This window comes from Dunckerocampus dactyliophorus, chromosome 1 (assembly GCF_027744805.1).
Source record: "Dunckerocampus dactyliophorus isolate RoL2022-P2 chromosome 1, RoL_Ddac_1.1, whole genome shotgun sequence".
Classification (NCBI taxonomy): Eukaryota; Metazoa; Chordata; class Actinopteri; order Syngnathiformes; family Syngnathidae; genus Dunckerocampus; species Dunckerocampus dactyliophorus.
The window spans coordinates 43,691,355-43,713,070 of record NC_072819.1 but is presented as its reverse complement, the minus strand read 5'-3'; the positions used below and the strand labels follow the sequence as shown (position 1 = coordinate 43,713,070).

The window sequence follows — 21,716 nt, the reverse complement described above, 5'->3', positions numbered from 1 at the left end:
TCACTATAATGGCCTATAAACCAGCTCTGGATGCAACGTCAACATCAGCATGGAGTTCGTGCACATTCAAGCACTGAGACTCACCAGCGTACATTATGAGACCTTCCCACCGCGTGGGTGAGGAGAGGTGGTCAAGGAGGAGAAAGGGACGAAGATGCAGCGACATTACACATGAGTCATACACAACACTGTTGATGTTGCAATATTTGTGTGAAATATATAACACTGTACTCACCATCAACGTTATCAGGCCTGAAGTTGATTTTGATGCTGAAAGCCTTGTAGGCGTTTTTGATGGTGGGCAGGGTGAGATAGGACAGCGGCTCCTGGGCAAAGTATGGCATCACTCTCTCTGGAACAGTACATCATCTCACGGTTAGACACAACAAAAACACATTTACCATCACACCTTCCTGTGGGAGGCGTTCACATGGCAGACTAACCATGAACTTCCAGTCTAGTGAAGGCTTCCACTTTGCCCTGTTTGTTAGAAGCGGTGCACACGTACGTCCCCGAGTCGCTTTGCGTGACTCGAGGAACCGTCAGCACATTGACTTCCTGGTAGCACTTCGGAGGAAGCTCACCTTCAACCTACAAGTGGAAGAGACAAACGAAGCGTGTATAGGGAAACAGCGTGAATAAAATATTCAGATGACAGAGCAAAATATTGCAAAGAAATCTTGTGCCAGGCAGCTTTGACAATCTACTTGCTTGGGGTTAATATTTCCCTGAAATAGAAGGCATCAGTTTGTCACTTTCAGAAAGGAGTCCTGCCAAAAAAATGCTTGGATCCTACTTCTGACCCAGTTAATCTAAGAAAAACCTAAAAACAACTCTATCTTGGTTACCTTGGACCATCTGATCTCAGGCACAGGATATCCCGATGCTACACAAGGCAAGACAGCATCAGACCCAACAGTCACCTCCTTCCTTTCAGGCAGGGCAGAAATTTGAGGAAGCGCTATGGAATAAAAAAAAAAAAAACAAAGGGTGTGGGTGGTGACATACGGTGGTGACATGAGGACCATCAGAGGCAACTCTGCATTAAGGGCAGGCCTGTTTTTCTTTCTTTTTAATATATATTGCATATTTCATACTGATTACTGCTTAAATTGTGACATTCATGTTTATTGGGACTGTCCTTTGTCTAATAGGTAGGGATGTCTGCATAAAAATGAAATATGTGCTCATATTGGTATACATTTTCCTGCCGAAATTTGGATCGGTGCACGAGTGAGACCCAGCAAATTGAACCATGCTCCACAGAACAACAAGCATAATGTGTTCATTACACGACCTTTGAGGGAGGAGCTACTGCCAGTATCGGTATCAGTTATATCGCTATCGATAATGAGGTGCTGAACAATATCAGTACGTCATATATTGATAAGAAAGCCAATATCGAGCATCTCTACTAATAGGGGACTTGAAAAATGCATACCACTGACAAAATGTATGAGCACTGGCAGTTATTATTTTATCATATAACAACACTACAAACCGGCATGTATGATAACTATATGTACTCACACTGGACATTAAGGACCACCTGGGACTGTACCGAGCCTACGTCATTGGTGGCTGTGCAACGATACTGCCCTGCGTCAGCTTCCGTCACTCGCTCAATCTTCAACATGCCACCCATCACCACAATGTGTGTGGGGAGAGGCCCGCCCACTTTGCTCCATTTGACTGTGGGCTCAGGGTCACCGATGGCCTGGCATTCAAACTCCACAGAGTTCCCGATCATTACGGTCTGCACTGAGGTGCGCACGTTGATCATCACCTTGGGCAGTGCTGCAGAAAAGAACAAAAGGCATAGGTCATGTATTTATGACATTTGTAAAGACCATAGCATGTGCTAAATGTAACAAACCTTGAATGGTCAGCCTGGCCGCGTCCTGAGCCTGACCATACACACTGCTTGCTCGGCAGATGTAAACACCTTCATTGCTCTGCTCAAGGTTCTCAATTCTGAGGAAGAACATAAAGATATATGGCTCATTTTTAGCATCAAATATTTACAAAACTACATTTGTGGCCTGAGTGCTGTAAGCCCATTTAAGGGCAGGTTTAGGTATTTATGCAGTGATACAATGGAGAAAATGATCTTGAATGTTGAGTTACTGCTGCTATAAATTACTGCATTACTCCAAAATGAAGACCATATTTCAGACTGTTTAAAAACATTTGGGAACAAATGGGCTTGAGTTGGGGAAGTTTTGTATAAACTGTGATATTTATTTTTCTGGAGTAGATCTAAACCTATGATACTGGTGTAGGTGTAGGAAAGGGTGCTAGCAGATATTGAGGTTCACTCATTGCACATGTCTACACAAGCTGTCCATTATTACATAGGCTCAGCTGTGAAGTCATCAAGTAGGCACTGTTATCTGTTGGCTATGTGTCACCTGAGCACGCCATCCTTGATATGGTGGTTCGGGGGCAGGGCACCTCCCTCCTTCAGCCACTCAATTTTAGTTTCTACTCCCCCGGCTGCTGAACATGTGAACTCTACAGCGCTGCCCTGAGCCTTCACCTCCACTTGCGGGGACACACGCACAGCCAATGGTGCTACAAAGAGGAAGATCAGTGAGCATTATGGTGTTAGCAGTGTTCCAAGAGCCCATTGCAGATAATGGCTGCTTCTGGTCAGTTTTTAGTCATGCTGAGATTTTCTTTAATTAATGTAAAGTATAACTTATTCCTTAAACTTACATCTGACTGCAACTTTAGCCAATACTTCACTGTGGCCAACTTTGTTGCTGGCCACACACTTGTAGCTCCCTGCGTCTTCGGTGGTAGCCAGATTGATCTGGAGATCCCCGTCACTGACCTGGGCCCTCGAGGGCAGCCCGCCATCCAGCTTGGTCCAAGTGTAGGTCAAAGGAGGAGTGCCATGCGCCAGGCACTGCAACCGAATCACCTCCCCGACACGCACTGCCACATCGTCGGGCACAGAAGTAGCATATGGAGGGGCTGCCAAAAAAGTTGGCCAGGTTTATTATGAGCACCAAAACCACTTTTAATATATGCATCTTGGGAAGACAACCCCTCTTCCACTTAAACTATTGTAATCTAACATTACAGTACTTTATTTGTATGCATATTTACAATCATATGCAAACATGACTAAGGCTCGCACTTATTGAAAACCGTGTTTCAAACTGTTATTTTAGCAATAATAGTTTATAAATGTGAATAAACCTATTTATTATGTAGCACTTGTCGAACTAGAGCATGCATAAAAACCCATTACTAACTTTCCACATCCAGCGTAATGGTGACTTCAGTAGTGCCCATGTTGTTGGTGGCAGCGCAAATATATTCCCCAGAGTCCTGGCGGCCCACGTTGGGCAGTACTAGGTAGTTGTCCACCACCTTATGTCGCCAAGGCAGAGGTGACCGCAATTTGGACCATGTGATAGTTGGGGGGGGAAAACCTTTAGCAGCCACAGGGAAAACATAATGTTTACACATCGATTTACATCAGTACCTCATGGATGTGCCTTACAGTCACACCACACAGGAGAGCAGTTTAAATGAGTTTGACTACCATGGGCATCACAGCGCAGGGTTGCGGTATGACCTTCCACCACAATCATCAGTGGTTCGGGAACAAAAGCTCTTGGCACTGAGGGAAGTTGGGAGCCTCCCTCCACAATGACCTCCACTCTGGTCTCGGTGCTGCCTTCGTTGTTGCGCGCCGTGCACACATACGTGCCACTATCTTCTGGACGGGCCACAAGAATCTGAAGCATAGAAGAAAGAAATAAATCGAAGCATGGAATAACGTGGCAGCAAAAACAAATGCTGCTCCAGTGTAAAAAGAGTTATTAGCTTTTGGGCACCTGCATGACTGCATTGGACTCTACTGGAACGGGGCTGCTAAGCATGACCTTGCGGTTGCTGTCCAGCCTGTGCCATGAGACGGAAGGTCGAGGCTCTCCCGAAGCTTGGCACTCCAGGTTAATGGGTTCACCTACCCTGATCCGCACTGGCCCAACAGGGGTGACGATGGCCACAGGAGATTCTGTGTACACACACACAAACCCAGCATGACTGTATATCTGAGAGACCACTAGAGGGAACCCTCACGAAAGTGCAAACTGTTGGACATACAGTATATGGCACAAGGATGAGCTTGAAAGGTGCTGCCTCCCTTGGTTAGGTACTGCATGTGGGGCGTTAACATTCAAATGTGTCTAGACGCAAGTGCATTAGTTATGTTTGTTGCCAGGAAATGATAGCAATTTGGCAAAGTTTAGTTACTAACATTAACTATCATTGAATGCATCATAACCACACAATCACTCCAATCACTCCGTATTCTGTGACACTGCTTATGCTTAAATATTTTGGTTGTAATAAGTGTAGTATGAAGACGAAGAGGGGAAGCATCTTTAAGAATTGTCTACATTGTATAGTATTTGATTAATGTAATGTTAGTATCAAGAAGTTTGCCAGGTTTAATCACCGAATCTTAAACAGATAGAGGCATTATCGATTTCACCATTTTTGGAGGCGACCAGCAGAAGCCACAGGTAATGCAGGCCCAACTACTTTGCTGACACAAAACAAGTTTAGAGGAGGACCAGCACTAGTGCAACACCGCTTTTGAGTTACAAACTTAACTAGCGAAAGTAAAGGAGAATGAAAACATAATAATCATAATAATCATCATCATCATGATAATAACATGGGCCACTGTTGCAGCCATAATCCAGCTAAAACTCAACTCTGAGCCCCCGACATCACTTCCTCCCCACACGTCCAGAACACCATTTATTGCAACACACACAAGCATGAGTTTTGTTTATGTCTTGAATGGCTTATTTTCTCTGATTATGTCTACTATATTTGGTAATATGAGTGTAAAGGTAACTATAGGGGTGCTATTTCTAGAGGGCTGTAATAATGTTAAAACCCGTATTTAGAAGGTTGTAAACACGTTTTGTAAGCTCCAACACAAAAAAATTCCATTCTTTTCCATTCCATTCCATTCTATTCCATCCTACTTTGCGGAAATTCACTAATCACGATAAAGTTTTTTCTTAATTATTATTTTTTTAACCAATTTTCAGTTCAAAGTCCGAGGTTGCCAGAGAAAAGATGAAAAGGGCAATAAAAATCCAAAGGAAATCATATCACAACTGCTTTGTCATCTCCATAACAAATATGAATACAGTGGTGTGAAAAAGTGTTTGCACCCATTTTTTTGCATGTTTGTCACACTTAAATGTTTCAGATCATCAAACTAATTTAAATATTAGTCAATGACAACACAACTGAACACGAAATGCAGTTTTTAAATTAAACTTTTTATTATTGCGGGAGAAAAAAAATCCCAACCCCCCACTATTAAAACATAATTTAACTGAGATTAATTGAGATCTGTTAGTCTGGAAAAGGTTATAATGCCATTTCTAAAGCTTTGGGACATTGTCCACAACTGGCAAAAACGTTAAACAGTGATGAACCTCCCCAGGAGTGGACAGCCAACCAAAATTACCCCAAGAGTGCAGTGACGACTCATCCAAGAGGTCATGAAAGACCCCACAATAACATCCAAAGAACTACAGGCCTCATTTGCCTCAGTTAAGGTCAGTGTTCATGACTCCACCATAAGAAAGACACTGGGCAAAAATGGCCTGCATGGCAGAGTTCCAAGACAGGTGTGTCCCACTACATGTGGCGTAAAAGTAATGCTAAAAGTAATGCTACACTTGCTGTGACTTGCTGTGATAAATGGAACCATGAATTCTGTAGTCTACCAAAAAAATCCTGAAGGAGAATGTCCGGCCATCTGTTCATGACCTCGAACTGAAACTACCTTAGGTTCTGCGGCAGGACAATGATCCAAAACACACCAGCACCTCTGAATGGCTGAAGAAAAACAAAGTGAAGACTTTGGAGTGGCCTAGACAAAGCCCTGACCTGAATCATGAGATGCTGTGGCATCAACTTAAAAATGCAGTTCATACTGGGAAACCCTCCAGTGTGGCTGAATTACAACAATTCTGCAAAGATGAGTGGGCCAAAATTCCTCCACAGCGCTGTAAGAGACTCATTGCAAGTTATCACAAACACTTGATTGCAGTTGTGGCTGCTAAGGGTGGCCCAATCAGTTATTAGGTTTCAAAGGCAATTTCTTTTTCACACAGGGCAATACAGTATGTGTTTGGATTTTCTTTCTCCCTTAATAATAAAACGTTTCATTTAAAAACTGCATTTTGTGTTCAGTTGTGTTGTCATTGACTGATATTTAAATTCGTTTGATGATCTGAAACATTTATGTGTGACAAACATGCAAAAAAAAAAAATCTGGAAGGGGGCAAACACTTTCACACCTCTATGCATGTAGAGTGTTTCAGATCGGTTTCAGAAAAATGCATTTCTAGCTGTTTGTCTACACTGGCAACATTTATTGTGGAAGAACCGTGTGTTCTAACACACTGTACACAGTGTTGTCTGCCATCTGAAATTAGCTAAAAATGTATTGTTAATGTTCCTGGTTAATCAATTGAGAAAATAAGTGTCCATCTCAAATGTGAAGAGTTGTACACAGCAAATACTGTGTACATTGCGGTATGACATTCTTTTACCTTTCACAATCAAGGACACAATTGTGTGGGTGATGCCAAATGGGTTGCTGGCCACACAGCGGTAAGCACCATGATTGACTGATTTTGCATTTGAAATGGTAATCACAGAACCATCAGGTCCAACTTGGACATTGTCTGTGGACAAGAAGTAGAAACAAATCATTAGACTGTCTGTGCATAATGATAGTTAAAAGGAAACGCAACCAAAACAAGGATCAAGAAAACAATCATCCCGTCTATATGAGATGTAACTTGGCTAAAGAAAAAAAGTCATTAAAGAGTCATTAAACAAAGACAGATGTACTTCATGGGGGATGCTGCTGTAATTATAATGGCATCATAAAATCTCTAATGTGAACATTTATTCACTGTGTGAGCGAGAGCGTGTGTGTTTGGATAATACCTGGCAGCGGTTGGTTGCTGGATAGTTTCCACTCCAGTCTAACAGGTTGGGCTCCGCTATACACTTTGCACCTAAAGCTGGCTGACTCGCCCACACGTATTGCAGCGCTGTGGGGCTCGATGGCGATGATAGGACTTTGAAGACCTGTGAAAGGGAGAAGTGGTTTGGTCCCCAGACAATATTCCTGCTTAAGTCTATGTGGCATCTAACTGACTTATCATTGACATTGACAAATGGTGAGAGAACATAGTCATGGCATACATTGGCACAGGCTAAACATGTCTAGAAAGAGAAACTGAACTCATTCACTCTGGACATGGAAAGTTCATTCAAGAAGTGAGGTGTTTTAGTGCAGTCATTTCCTTTCCTTGCTGAGATGCAATTTAGTCAATGAACCTGCACACATCTTACGTGAAGAGGATGAAGTGACCGAAACAGAGACAGTGGCCTGTTGGATTTGAGATCCAGGAATGCCCTGCACTTGACAGATGTACTCTCCTGAGTCCTCTGGGGTAGCTGACAGGATACGAAGCTGACTGCCAACAACCTGTAATAATCGTAGTAGTAGTAATATAACATCCAGTGGTACTTCAGTTTCCTTAGCTCTGGTTTTGTAGGATTCAGTTTTCAACAAAAATTATTGCGGTTCTATTAGAGTTGTGACACTGTAGACCAGGGGCGTTCAACCTACGTCTATGTCTGTCTTCAAATACATATAACAAGTCTTTTTTTAGCCTTTTTACAAAATAAAAAGTATCAAAACTGCCCCCGCATCCTTTGACTTTTCCCTTTGACACCCCTGCTATAGACAGATTCTGGCCAGGGAATCCTTTACTCATCTTTATTATGTGATGGTGTGTGGTTTATTTGCTCATACAATGCACACATTATGATGAATAACTCTGTATCTGTATCCTTTCTTCCTCCTAATAAGCACTGTGAGCCCTGCGCTGATGAAGCGTTCAGCCATACTGCATATTTGTGAGTACTAGACAAATAGGCTTTCAAACTGTGTTTTTTACATTTGTTATTAAATACCTCCGCAGCTATCTTGAGTTGGATTTGTTGTTATTTTTGGGGACTTTGAGTTTTTGTATAATTGATCATTTACAAAATAACATGAATCTTGAACTGACACGATTAAATATTGCATTCTGACAAAGAACCGATCTAACCCACCCTGTTTTGTACCTTGGGTTTCAAAACTGCATTTCAAAACTGATAGGGTTGTATATTTTGATAAGTAAGTCAAATTTGTGCAGTGTGTCAAGTACACCCAATAAATGACACTGAATCCAATTTGGAGCACTTGATGGAGCTACTTTTCGAAACCAAAGCACATTCTGGATTCATTGGGAAAACATAATGGGCATACGCACGGTCATGTTTAACTCTACCTGGTGGTTAGAAGAGAGGCTTCCACCAGCTCTTGTCCAGGTGATTTGAGGAGGAGGACTTCCAGAGGCCATGCAGTTGAGCGACAAGTCTTCACCCTCATGGACGTCTGCTGCCGATGGCAGGATTTTGATTGATGATGAGCTTTGATCGGCTGCATAAACACAAACATAACACTGATGAGCAAAGCTTGAGTCCATTACCAAGCCATCTTATAGAGAGAGCGTAAGCGCTCACCTTTCAACACCGTAACTTTGATGGGGGCGCTGTTGGAGCCCACATTGTTGCTGCCTACGCACATGTATGTGCCCGAATCAGATACCTTTACATTTGGGATGAGTAGAGTACCAATGTCGGTGCGATCCATGTTGGCCTAGAGGGGACAAAGCAGGAAGTAGATTAGAAAGGTTTGCCAAACACCCTTTTTATAACCATTGGACTCACAGTGACATCATACCAGCAAACTTCAGATGCACACGACTTACCTGAACGAGTCCTTTGAAACAAACACAAATGTGAGACTGTGACATCACTAGCTAATGCAAAACAAAAGCACTACATTTGATGTAGACAAGAACAGACTTTGCTACAGAATTTTGTTCCTAATTTCTATGTCATTTTTGAGAATGATTGCTGGTGTTATGATTTGTTAATGGTACTGTCAATGATGATTACACCCTGCTGCTCTACATCTGATGGTGACACATTGGATTGGATTGGATTCAATGATGGCTGTTGGAACTGATAGCTTCTGAGAAATGGTGGCTGTGTGATTAAGTCTTACAAACACTGTAAAAATAAGTACCCAAATTAAACAGAAGTACAGCGTCAGGATCAAAATCCACAAGTTTTAATGCTAACTAGGCCTTTATGGGCACATCTGTCAGCCAGAACTTGGACTTTGTAGTTTAAGGCTGAAAATGAGCTTTTATTAAAACATCTCAAAGGGAAGGGTCTAGTATGGCATTTCCATATCTGGAGGGATGTTGAGACATGGACAAAGCCGCTTAGTTGCAGCTTGTCCAAGTGTACTGGAAGCCAGGCTAAAGTGAGCAGCTGCTCCCTGATGGGTTCACAAAGCTGTTTGCAACAACATATAGAATTTCTGGTTGGTTGCAAGACTCAGCCCGACTCGCAAAAGAGTGGCACAACTGAACAAGTCTGAAAGCTTCTCTGAGTCCAGGAACGTGGTACAGGACTCAAGTACATAAAAACCCTGAGGCAAGGGGGCAACATATTGGCAAGCAAAATATGCTTCCAGTGTCTCCTGTACGCGTTGTGCTGCAGATAGACACAGTCAAGTGGGTGCTGTGAGCCCAATTACATGAGCGATGATATGATGTGGACGCTACAAAACGAAGGACAATGGATCATCAATAGGAGACAACATAAAAGTGAGTGCTGCATGCAAGTACATTAAGAAGCCAATTGGATCCAGAAGGTTGGTTTTAATGTGTTTGGCACCATCTCTAAAAGGACTCTGCGAGTAGCTTAGGGGAATTAATAGCTCTTAAAAGACGTGAATCAAGGACATATTGGATCATGCACTTAGTTAACAATGTGTGAAGACAGGGTCAGTAGAGGACACTGGATGTGATCTACACACAATAGGACGGACAGACAGCGGACAGATGGACAGACCTGCATCTCCTCAATACGTCTGTGTAACACATCGACACTGTTGCTTTTAAACTGATGGAAACCATGAGAGGGAACGGCCTGAGCAAACGTCAGAACAAGGGGGTGGGGGTACCAAAAACAAAAAAAGGGTAGGGGATAGGGGAGGGGACAAACACAAGGGAGGAAAAAATAGAGGTAAATGGTCAAAATGCAGAAACTGTCACAGTATGGTTAAAAACCTTTGGTGCCGCTATTGCCTGTGAGGATATTTGTTGTTGTTTGTGAGTACACTCTCAGTCACGTTAGCGTCATCTTACATTAGTCATCCTGGAGGTATCTCACCTGGGGCGGGATTTGCCCTCCATTTTTCAGCCAGGTGAGCTTCGGGGTTGGTGATCCTGTTGCGCGACAGTACAACCTCAAGGTGTCACCCTCATGAGCATGAATATTTTGGGGACTGACTTGGACTTGGGGCTGGGTGCCGAATCCGTTGGGGTTCGACTCTTAAAAATAAAAACAGGGTAAGGATTCCGATACCACATACATCTTTTGTAGATATTTATCTTCTTTTATCAAAATAATCTCATATTCATTGGATTTGTTGTTTTAGCAATTATATCATGACCAAATATAACTAGAATGATGAGCTAGAAAAATACGTGTTCATCAAGTTGCAGGCTACTTCCTTGTTCAACAGATGGGCTGTGCTGTTGCTGGGTTGCAACCAACTGATCTACAAAGGCAGTCTTTGTCACTTAAATTCGGCCACTGTTCAGTTATCACAGAGATGGGGAGATGTCAAGAACATTATAAAGGTTTAGAGCCAAATATATCTTCAAAAAAATAGCTAAACAATTTTCCCAACATCACCAAAGCCTACACTTGCAAGGAATTCAAAGACTACAAAAGTATGGAGACACAACAGATTCATCAACCACCGTTCTTGGCGTGTTCTGGTCGTTTCCCTTTAGGATGGACTATCTTAGGAGCTCTGCAATAACATTTCAAGTAGTGAATGATTTCCACAATGAATCATTTTTTTTCTCTGATTTCACTTGACGTCTTGCGACGACTACGCTTGTTTGCCCCACCATCTGCTTGAGCCCGTGATGACTGCAACCGGACATGACGTCGTGGTAGAACCTTTTGGAAACTTCTCCTGTATTTTTTTTCCAAGTGCTCTGACCATTTTTTGTGGAGTTTTATGCACGAATGCCAAAAGTGGTCCCATCTCACAATGTTAAAGAATCCTTGAAAAAATTCCTGGATCCAGACAGTCATCCGGATGACCCCCGAATTTAATCAGTTCTTCCACATCCCATTTTCAGCAATTCCTGAAAAAACTTCATCCAAATCGATTCAGAACTTTTCAAGTTATTTTGAACACAAACAGACAAACAAACAAAAAGATCAAACACCGGCAAAAACATAACATCCGCGCTGCCCTTGCGCTTTGCGCTGCACTTGACGGAGGTAAATAATGTGTTCACAGTACTGTAGCTAAAAAGGCCTGCTTGACAATCAATACAACGACTTGTAGTGTTGTCACTTTGACAATCTGCGATCCAATAAATAATAGCGAGGTTTTCAGTAAAATTAGCCACATGCCAGAGAAAGTCCAACCAATTCATCTTTTCATAAGTACACAATTGCGCTATTCATTCTTTTTAAGTATCCAACATTAAAGCTGTTAAATGAACAAATGATGAGATGATTGGCGCTGCGGTAATTTTTCACGAAGTGTTATTCTTGCAGCGGTGGCCAAAAGGAGGCGAACAAGCCTTCTTTGACCAAAATGTTTGTTAGAGAGTGGTAAGAGCACACAAAAACATTATGGAGCCCCTGATGTGACATAGTGTCACCTTTCCTAATACAGTATCAGATATGATGCACAGAGAGCATACTTTTGACAAAGAGGGAAACCCATGCTGTGTGCTCGCCGTGGGTATTCAGAGCTTTGCAGGCATACTCGCCCTCATCCGCCTGGTCCACTGCTGTGAAAGTCAACAAGTTTCCTCTTATCACAGCCCTGGGACTCATTCTGTTCCCGGGACCCCCTGTAACAATCACAATTGCACTCTGTCACCGCAATAGTGGAGAAACAATAAATTTGCATGAAGTCCAGCAAGTCGTACCGATCCATTCAATGGCAGGAGTTGGGTTCCCAGACACTGTGCAGCGAAACTCGGCCCTACGGCCCTGCTGGACAGTCAGCGAAGAAGGGTTGATGGTGGCCACAGGCTGGGCCCCCTCAGCAGCTACAGAAGACAAAACAGTCAGAATGGAAACCAATGGAATGTGTGATTAAGTGCCATAGTATAGTCCCTATGGTACTTTTGGTAGTCTTGCTCTTCAGAGTAGATGGAGGAAAAGAGAAGTGGCATGAAGCCCTTGGTTTGGCCTCAGGGCATATTGCTGACTTTAAGAGTTTGGCAGGCTGCAATCCTGTAAGCTGCCAAAGCAAAAGAAAGGCCTCTTTCAGCAAGGCTGGAGTAGTTTTAGGCAGGCCAGCCAAAAACCTCTGGGACTGTTGCAGCTGTGACACTCTGACCTTAGTGACAACAACAGTTCAGAGAGGCGCAAGTGCCTTGATGGGAAGGAGAGGAAAGGGGGAAAGCATGGTGGGGATGACCTAAATAGTTTTGAACCTAAATTTAAAGTATCTCGATGATAGGTTTTTAAGGATGAGTTTCTCACCAAAGTTGCTCCGCAGTGATTCAATGTTCCCAAGTGATCTGATCAATAACTTATGGTTTGAACAAAGAGGTCTCATTTTTGATGTGTGCCTAATCTCCCTGTATGTTCTCATGTGGTATTTACTGTATGTTAAAGATGCGGCAAATTTGAGTCAGCAATTTGCACTGCCAACAAGAAACAAGACGAAAATGAATCAATCATCTTTGGGTTCCTGGCAAAAATGAAAATAATGATTGCCAAAATAGAAGAGTCTTCACAAGTCATCGATGAAAAGTGGGCAAATGGCCACATTTATCATGTGAAGTGAGCTGATGTTGAAGTAATGACTCCCTGCAGATCTATACTCAACACTCTTGTCGGTGTGGAAAGCAGTAGAAAGCATACTTAGTCACTTTCTTAAAAAAAAAAGCTTACTTACAAATGAACTCTAGAAATCACTCCAGTAAATAAATAATCTCTAAACTTTTATCACCAACTGAATAGAATACTGTCGTGTAAATAGACTGCATGGTACATTTAGCTATTATGCAAAGAGGTTGTGATGGGATGTATTAAGCACAGTATGATGTTTGAAGCCCAGATGAGAGCAGTTTCCTGGCTCAGCATGTTTCTTGACAAGATGGAAGAAAAAGAGGGAAAAAAGAAAATGAGTTGGGACACCTCCCAGGTCTGAATGTGGAGACACTGTTGCTTTAATGGTTGTGGCCATGTTTATAGTTTTAATAGTGCTTAAAATTGCAGTGGACCCTTGGAATGCAAACACAAAAGTCAAACATTAATTCAAAAGAAAATAGGGCGCAAAATTGCCTCTGGATCAGCTGATCTCCCAGCTGTCTTGCCTCCCAATTTGTTTGTTTTCTTTGTATTTTGTGTGTCCACAATGACACATGAGGAAAATGGCAAGGTGACGATCATCAAAGGTACAGTTTATTGTTTTCAAGTGCTATTCGATTGCTACTCTGCCACAGCGTGAGTGCCATGTTTATGGGCGACTTCATCAAGCTTAAGCAAGAGAGGAAGGACATTGAGCTGCAGATATGTGCTGGACAAAAGCACACCATAAAGAGAGAGACACCTTCTCACCATTGCGGCTCACTGCAGTGTTGCGTGGGGGCATTCCACCCACAATGAAGCCTGCTCATGTTTGAAAGTTACCGTTTGAAAGTTCGGCAAAAAGTATTTTCAATATAAGATATTTGTATATAGTGTGTTCCCTCGTTTATCGCGGGGGATAAGTAAAATAGCCTACAATAAGTGAATTTGTGAAGTAGCCAACTTAATGTTTTTCCAATGATTATATATATTTTAAGGCTGTAAAACTGCTCACCATACACTTTATACACTTTTCTCCAACAGTCATCAACATTTTATCAGATTTTTTTTCTTGTTTAAACACTCTACGTGAAGTTGAAACCTTTGAATTTTAATTACCAATTGACAGGTAGGACACAACAAATTATTAAGTCACTCACGCGTCTTTTTTCTACTGTGACAGCGCCTTTTTCGTCCTGGCACCGTTCCGCTGTACTGTAGTACTGTTGTATCCTTGTTAAAATATAGTGCTGCGGTCCTTCTCCTTCTAACCAAGATTCATTTGCAAGCTAGCAGTGACACAGGAGACAGGGCGACACGGAGATTGATTGACAACAGCCAATCAGGACGCAATGGGCGGTACTGAGAGGCATGCGAAGAGAAAGAGACTCAACTTCCCAGAATGCAGTTCTTCTTAAAGGGCCGGGCTCGGCCTGTAACAGCGTTCCTACATTGTAAAAAAAAAAAAAGCAGTAAAAAAAATCTGCGAAACAGCGAATCAAACAGCGAAACGTGAACCTCGAAAGAGCAAGGGAACACTGTATAGATATAACATATCTAGCTATATTGTAGATATAAGTTTGAGTTGAAACATTTGGGTTGTCGCTTCTCATTGGGGGGTGTTGATGGGTCCCCGCAGCCAAACCAGTTGAGAACCACTGTGCTTCCCTGCCATTCAGCATGGCCTTCTGCTTTTGTTTTTCATGGTGCTTTGTTGCACTTTGTGTGACTCTCGTCAAAGAGACCACGACTGCTTTTGACCTCACGCCTCCACATCTGGGGTCCAGACCTACACAGCACGTAACATGTTCCATTATTTTGCATGGTGAAAATTAATACAGCCTCACGGAACAGATTGTGTTTGAATCCCGAGGGGTCCACTGTAGTGTTATGGTAAATGTGTTTCGTGTAGTAAACTTTGCATTATTCAGACTCCATGTTTCATGTGGAGTGGTGATGTTTACACTGTACTTTGAAAGGTTTTCAGAGGCCTGCATTTATAGCCTCACTCAGTGAGTGAAAGTGCACTCAACATTCATGAGGAGTTGTCCATAAGACTGAATGTGTGTACTTTTCCCTGCAGAAATGAACCCCTATAAACCAAAGGGTGGGAGCCAGCAATGCTCATGTACAACCTAGAACATGTTATGGACTGAAACAAAGAGCTCACTTGATCGTACATGGGCGCTACCGGGCCATAACTATATCCATGCTGTGGAAGATGAGTGCATGCAGATGTCGAGAGAGGCAAGAGGCGAGTGTTCTTCTGAAGCGAGAGGAAACCATGCCCATGCTGACTTACGCTTTCTGTGTCCTTCAAACATTTCATAGGCTGTGTAAAACATCTGTGTCTGTGAGGCCTCTGGAGATGGGGGAGGAAGAGGGAGGAAGGGACACGTAAACTGACAGGTCAGTTCTCCGGGAAACAGTTGTTTTAATCCCGTCTCTCTCAGAGACATTATCCAGTGTGAGGCTGTTCTGGTGTTGCTGGACTGCTCACCATTGAGTGCTAAACTCAATGCAATCATGCTACAGAAAATTGAACTCAACTGGCTTGGAAACGAGTGGATTCTTTAAGGAGTCAACATCAGCTTTGGTTGTTTGTTTGGTATATGGTCATGTAACTGGCTTGTCTAAAGCAGCGCTCTCCAACAAAAAACAGATGGATGATTTGGTATCAGGTGCACAGAAAGTAGACAGAATGTTCTATTTTTCCACTTAATTGACTACTGAAGGTTGCGGGGTGTGAAGGCTGTTTTCACTTGTCGGTTCCTCTTTCCCATTCCCATGTTTCGTCACAGTTTGTCTCCAGAGAGCTTTTTTTTTTTAAAGAGGAAAACTGTGATCATGACAAAACATTGTGCATTCAAAGACTTAATATTTCAATTAGAAATGCATAGCACACACTCGGTGCATCCAATCAGGTATCCTCCAGTTGTTCATCATACAGGTCAGGTCGGGTCAGCTTTCTTTCCAATGACGTTGAATTTAAATGTGCCATAAATTCTTTAAATTTAAAGAATAATAACTGAACATGATCCAAATAAAACGGTGACCTCTGCTGTGCATACAAAGAATTTCTTCACCCCAGTGGAATACAAATATTCCTCTATCATTGGTCATACACGTGCTGCGAGCATTCCAATGAGACCAAACTCAAGGCTCCCACTGATTCTGTGCAAAGGTGAGTTGTATGAATTCAGCACTTATTCTTTATTCTGCGCATGAGTTGGTCAGTCAGTCAGTCAGTCCCACTAAATAGTGAAACAAAAGGCTGGGAGGAAAAATAAAAAATGTCATAGGACAACTTAAAATGTCTTATTGCCATATTACATGAACATATACTAAACATACATCATAAAACATAATCTTTACAGGGGGGGGGTTTTATGCCTTTTCGTTCATCCTCGCATGCAATCAAATTTCAGACTTACCTCATATGAACTTAATGAGAATTTAAGTCAACTGTGTATTAAATTGAGTTGAATCATGCTTATATCACCCCAGGAGGGCAAATAGGTAAAACTGTAAAACAACAACAACAATTTTTCACAATGCTTCAAGACACACACTGAATGACACACGTAGAGCACGACAATGACGGGGATATGGAGGCACGCAGCACGGTCATACATGCAGGTTAGTAGCAGCAAGCCATTTCAGATTCATCAAATAAACTATTGGGTTACATTACAGCTTGGGGTCATTTTGTATTTATGTCAAAGATTACATGAGATCTGTTCATATAGTATTCACAGTCATGATAAATATTACAACTTTAAACACATACAACTTGGCGTGTGGACATTACATGAGTTAAATACAAGCACCTTTGGGTATACAGTATTTAGAAATGTTACTACATGATCACAAAATCGGGCACCAATGACAAATACAGCAACAAAGCAAAGAAAATATGACCTGCTAAGTCTGAGGGCCAGGATAAAGCATACAAATCATTTTTTTGTAAAACAATTCCTCTGAGTTTTTGAACATGGTTTGCAGTTAAATTGGCCAAACTATGGAAACTCTTTACGACATTTCTGCCACCTATTTCAGTCAAGGATTTGTCAACAACACTGAACAGGAAGATCATAACATATACATTTGTGGTTGTTTTATTGGTTCTTCTGTATTTTAAGTCAGACCTGAAATCACCAAGTGGCTTGCCCATAAACGTGACTTCTGTCGTCACTCGGGCAACAAAAGCTATTGCAGGAACACGTTAAAAAGTCAACCGCAGGTTTCGCCAACTGCATGGCATACAGCACCGGTTGATTTGAAATATCACAGCAAATTCTTGAAGGAATACTGGGCTTCTTTCGGATGCTCCTTAAAGAAGTCCTCTTTGATTGTCAGTCACTAAGCACCTTTTAGGCATCCACATTCCTCCTTACTACTGCACTCTACAGCTCGGGGAGGGAGGACACCAAAGAGCCCAAAGTTAAAGAATCCAACACCCTGCGAGTAGAACCTCTAGCCTGAGGAATCAGCAACAAGTCATCAATAAGCAAATAAACCACCACCGATTTATTCAACCCATGTGGAAAAGAGGCAGAAAAAATAAAAGAGCTCTCAGAGAAGGGTGAGTGCCCATTAGTTATTATGAACTGCATTATAATTGATTCCTTAGCCGATTCCAAAGATTTCATTTTAAAAAACCCGCAAGCTGTATCCCTGGCGGTAGAGCAGGAAGTTTGTCTAATTAGTCATAGCACACATAGAAGGAATAATAAATGCAGTTGGATGAGCTGATTGGCATTAATTATGAGAAAAAGGCTTTAATGTTTAGACGCAGAAAGCCAAAAAAAAATATTGTGAGTTAGGGCTGCAAGCTTATGAAGTTGTTAGCCGGTCGCCAAGTGTTCACAGAGCACAAAAAGCAGACAAGCATGCGCCGTCTCAAGCTGAAGCAGGAAGAAGGGCGGGTGGGGGTGTCAGAGCTGGTAGGGTGGTGGAGGATGCTAACGGTGCCAAGGATCACGAACCTGGCACATAGAGGATGGCATTGCCCTCGTCCATAGCGTACATGTTGGAGCCTGTGCAGACGTAGATGCCTGCGTCTTCTGGCTGGACATTCTGAATGGTCAAGATGCCATTAAAGTCCATGGCCCGGTTGGGCAGCTTCCCGTTACCCTGCCGGGTCCATACCAGCGTGTAGGCTGGCGACTGTGAAAGGACACAGAAGATTGAATCATCCAAGATTGACGACTTGTAACGTTGCAATCATGAAAGTGCTACCAGTGCCCGTTGGACAACTTTTACATAGAGTTTTTAGAAGGCCTTAGCTCTGTTTTTATCTTAGAGATACCACAAGGGGATGTCTGCAAATGCAATCTGTGACAGGAGCAGTATGGTAGCAAAATATGATTGCAAATTAAATAACTGCTGCGCTTTGCTTGCAGGCCCATAATTAACTTTTAACCATGTTTCCAGACTTTACACTAGAAAAATCTAAGAGTGGTGAATTCAGCAAAGCAATAGGCATCGTTACCTTGCTCTTTGCTGTGCAGATGAAGTTTACAGTTGATCCCACGCGAATTGTTTGGGCTTTGGGTTCCTCAACTGTCACCTCGATGGGCTTGGTCGGGACACCTGGCGAAATGATGTGAAATCTGAAAGCAATCTAAAACCACAAAGTACTGTCGCCCCTGTCCTACGACAAAGTACTGTATTAGGGGCCACTCTGAAAAAAAAAGCCTCTGAGATTTTGAGAATAAAATCGTAAATTTACGAGAAATTAAGTCATAAATTCACAAGAAAAAAATTGTCAATTTACCAAAAAAAAATTAATATTACGAGAATAAAGTTCTACGTTTATGATATATTTTTTTTATAATATTACGGGAATAAAGTAATTAATTTAGGGGAATAAAGTCGTAAGATTACTTGTCATATGTGTCAGAGGGAAAACAGAGCATAGCTCTTCAGGAAGGAAGGAAACTTTCCTCTTCTTTCAGGCAAGCTTTTATTTATAACGTGGCAGCACAACAGAGCAGTTCAACACATACTTCCTTACTCCATACCCTCCACATGCCCAAGGCCAAAGGTCACATAAGTCCCCTCTTTTCAATGCTGTCTCAGGCAACGCCTGTAACATAAAGTTATGAGTTTTTTTCTCTTAAATTTACGACTTTATCCTGAACATCTCAGATTATTTTATTTTACTCCGTCATAACAGGCATTGCCTGAAAAAGCTATGAAAAGGTGGGACTTATGTGACCTTTGGGTGGGCGTGTGGAGGGGGCAGGGTAAGCAAGGAGTGAGAAGGGCTAGACATGCTAATCTGTTTATGCTCAACTGCTCTGTTGTGCTGCCACCATTCATGACTTTATTCTCGTAATTTATGACTTTATTCTCGTAAATTTCCGACTTTTTTTCTTGCAAGTTTACGACTTTGTTCTCGTAAGTTTACGACTATATTCTCTTATATCAGAACTTTTTTTCTCGTAACTTTATGGCTTAATTCTCGTGATTTCCGACTTTACTCTCGTAAATTTGCACCTTTATTCTCGTATTACAACATTTTTTCTCGTAAATTTGCGACTATATTCGTGTAATATTAGGACTTTTTTTCTCGTAAATTTACGACTTTGTTCTCGTAAATTTACAACTCTATTCTCAAAATCTCTGATTTTTTTTTCCAACGCGGCCCGAATACTCCGTTGTACTGTCCGTTGCAAGGATTTATAAAAAGAACCAATCCCTGATATGGCCGAGTGACCAGCCAGCCTTCATCTTTAATATGGCAGAAAGACTCATACACACTTGTGACAACAATTTCTGCACGGCTCTTGTTACTGCTACGCTGGTCCCGGCAGGTACAGACGTAAACACCAGCATCACTTGGCTGGACATTGTGAAAGTACAGTTCTGCTCCTGCACACAAAGACACAGACTAATTAGCGTTATAGACACACAGCTGTTGTCCCAGCTGCACAGCAGTTTACTGAGTCTTATCAATGATGTTCTGAGATCTTTACGTGTCAATCTCATCCTACCTTGTCTGCGTCTGTCGGCGCTGCTTGAGATGGGCCGCCCGTCCTCTCTGGACCAGTAAAAGTAGTGTGGTGGAGAGCCAGACACTTGACACCGCAGGATGACTGAGCCGCCCTGAGTTGTCAGAACCCTCTCTGGATACACCCTCACCACCAGTGATGCCGCAGCTGCAAAGCACAGAGGTCAAAACAAACCAACAACCCATGTCTGACTTTCTGTTCCATGTAAAGAACATGAGGTCAAATGGTTGTGGAGGTTAAAGACAAAACCGTTTTTAAAAAACATATTAAGTATGACAAAGTGCAGGAGAAATGGGTACCAAACGAACCATACTAGCAGAAAACTAGTTCTTTTAAACCGGACCAAAAATGACAAGTTTGAACGCACCCTAAATGTCACCTTACCATCGTATGGACGACACTTCTGTCTCTCTTGTGGGTTGCCAACATAACCAGGAGCACAACTGTCGATAAAAACAAACAAGATAAAACAGTAAGAACCCAAATGTCAAGAAATTTGCAAAATACTGACTGACAATTTGTCGCCTTTTTTGCAATTTAGCCTTGATCACAATTCATGAAGATGCCCTGTTTGAAGTTAACATTTTGGCAGCATTGGACAAGAACACTTACCGCTCACAGTACTGGCCTGTGTATCCAGGCTGACAGGCGGTACACTGGTAGCCCCCATTGCCAAGGCTCTCGCACGTAGAAGAGAACCTGTCGTAAAGAGGACACTTTTTCATGTTTCATCTGTTACTTCTGCACCGTCCTTTCTTAATTAATCTGTCTTAACCGTGTTTATAGATTACAATTACAGTACAAAAAGCCACCACTCGGGTTTGTTGTTTTACTGACCTTTTCACAGCAGTCATTTCGATATAGTAAAACCGTAAGTAGTCGGGCTGATACAGGTGTTCGTCTTCATTTATGTTTATAAGAAGCAGGTTCCTAGCATAAGAAGAGGTCACACTCACTACTTGATACTGTCGGGATGCGTACCGAAACTCTGGGGCTGACGTAAACGCTAGTAACCCGACTGAAAAAAACACTGCCTCTCTGCCTCATTTTGGTGCTAAATTAATGCTGATTCAGCCACCTGCAACAAGTGCTTGAAGGTGAGATTGTATGACGTCTTGTAAGTCTCGACAAGAGGCACACAGACTCTGACGTGCTTTTTAAACTTTATTGCCAACTTTAACACGCCAACAGCTGTACTCATTTCCAACACTGTGCACATATTGCGCTGTAGTGCTGTCCGCAACAGCAACACAACACTTCCTCATTATCAACCAATCACGGTCAAGGCAAGAGTGGTGCATTCATGGAAAGCGGAATTGTAAACATCATTACAGTACATTTTTTTGCATATTCTCTGTGTTCTGTATTGCTGCTGGTTTTGCTGTGATAATTATGACAATTTGTTAGCGCGTTTATCAATTAGTTATTAATTTATTTATATTAACTATTGAAATTACTATTTACAAGTTACTTGTTCAACTGGCAAGTCACAAAATTGAGTAAAAATAAAAAGGCACTGTTTTTGACCAAAATGTATATGTTTTCCTTTCTTAAAGTACTGGTTGGGGCACCGTTTAAGCACCGGCGTCATTTCATGGAAACGGTACCCATCCCTACTCTGGAAGCTGTTTGTTTCTGGCTGAATTCTACTGAGACTGGTATATA

At 42.1% G+C, this 21,716-nt stretch overlaps 1 protein-coding gene across 11 annotated transcripts in view; it reads right to left on the bottom strand.

Moving 5' to 3' along the window:
• The window catches only part of hspg2 (heparan sulfate proteoglycan 2), a 105,258-nt gene that overhangs the window by 13,204 nt on the left and 70,338 nt on the right, over positions 1–21,716 (bottom strand). For 7 of the 11 annotated variants that reach the window (XM_054778219.1, XM_054778248.1, XM_054778254.1 and 4 more), the window contains 27 exons: positions 20,664–20,750; positions 20,436–20,494; positions 20,034–20,198; positions 19,801–19,911; positions 18,527–18,627; positions 18,021–18,201; positions 15,335–15,394; positions 12,159–12,281; positions 11,928–12,080; positions 10,366–10,526; positions 10,045–10,122; positions 8,641–8,776; positions 8,406–8,557; positions 7,420–7,555; positions 7,009–7,152; positions 6,606–6,740; positions 3,852–4,033; positions 3,557–3,752; positions 3,264–3,443; positions 2,719–2,979; positions 2,412–2,574; positions 1,877–1,974; positions 1,531–1,797; positions 849–961; positions 444–591; positions 236–352; positions 85–102 (listed from right to left, as the gene is read on the bottom strand). In XM_054778219.1, the coding sequence (XP_054634194.1) occupies positions 85–102; positions 236–352; positions 444–591; positions 849–961; positions 1,531–1,797; positions 1,877–1,974; positions 2,412–2,574; positions 2,719–2,979; positions 3,264–3,443; positions 3,557–3,752; positions 3,852–4,033; positions 6,606–6,740; positions 7,009–7,152; positions 7,420–7,555; positions 8,406–8,557; positions 8,641–8,776; positions 10,045–10,122; positions 10,366–10,526; positions 11,928–12,080; positions 12,159–12,281; positions 15,335–15,394; positions 18,021–18,201; positions 18,527–18,627; positions 19,801–19,911; positions 20,034–20,198; positions 20,436–20,494; positions 20,664–20,750 (3,725 nt within the window). The remainder of the gene's footprint in view (positions 1–84; positions 103–235; positions 353–443; positions 592–848; positions 962–1,530; positions 1,798–1,876; positions 1,975–2,411; positions 2,575–2,718; positions 2,980–3,263; positions 3,444–3,556; positions 3,753–3,851; positions 4,034–6,605; positions 6,741–7,008; positions 7,153–7,419; positions 7,556–8,405; positions 8,558–8,640; positions 8,777–10,044; positions 10,123–10,365; positions 10,527–11,927; positions 12,081–12,158; positions 12,282–15,334; positions 15,395–18,020; positions 18,202–18,526; positions 18,628–19,800; positions 19,912–20,033; positions 20,199–20,435; positions 20,495–20,663; positions 20,751–21,716) is intronic. The other 4 variants (XM_054778228.1, XM_054778308.1, XM_054778280.1 and 1 more) reach the window with 3 other exon arrangements.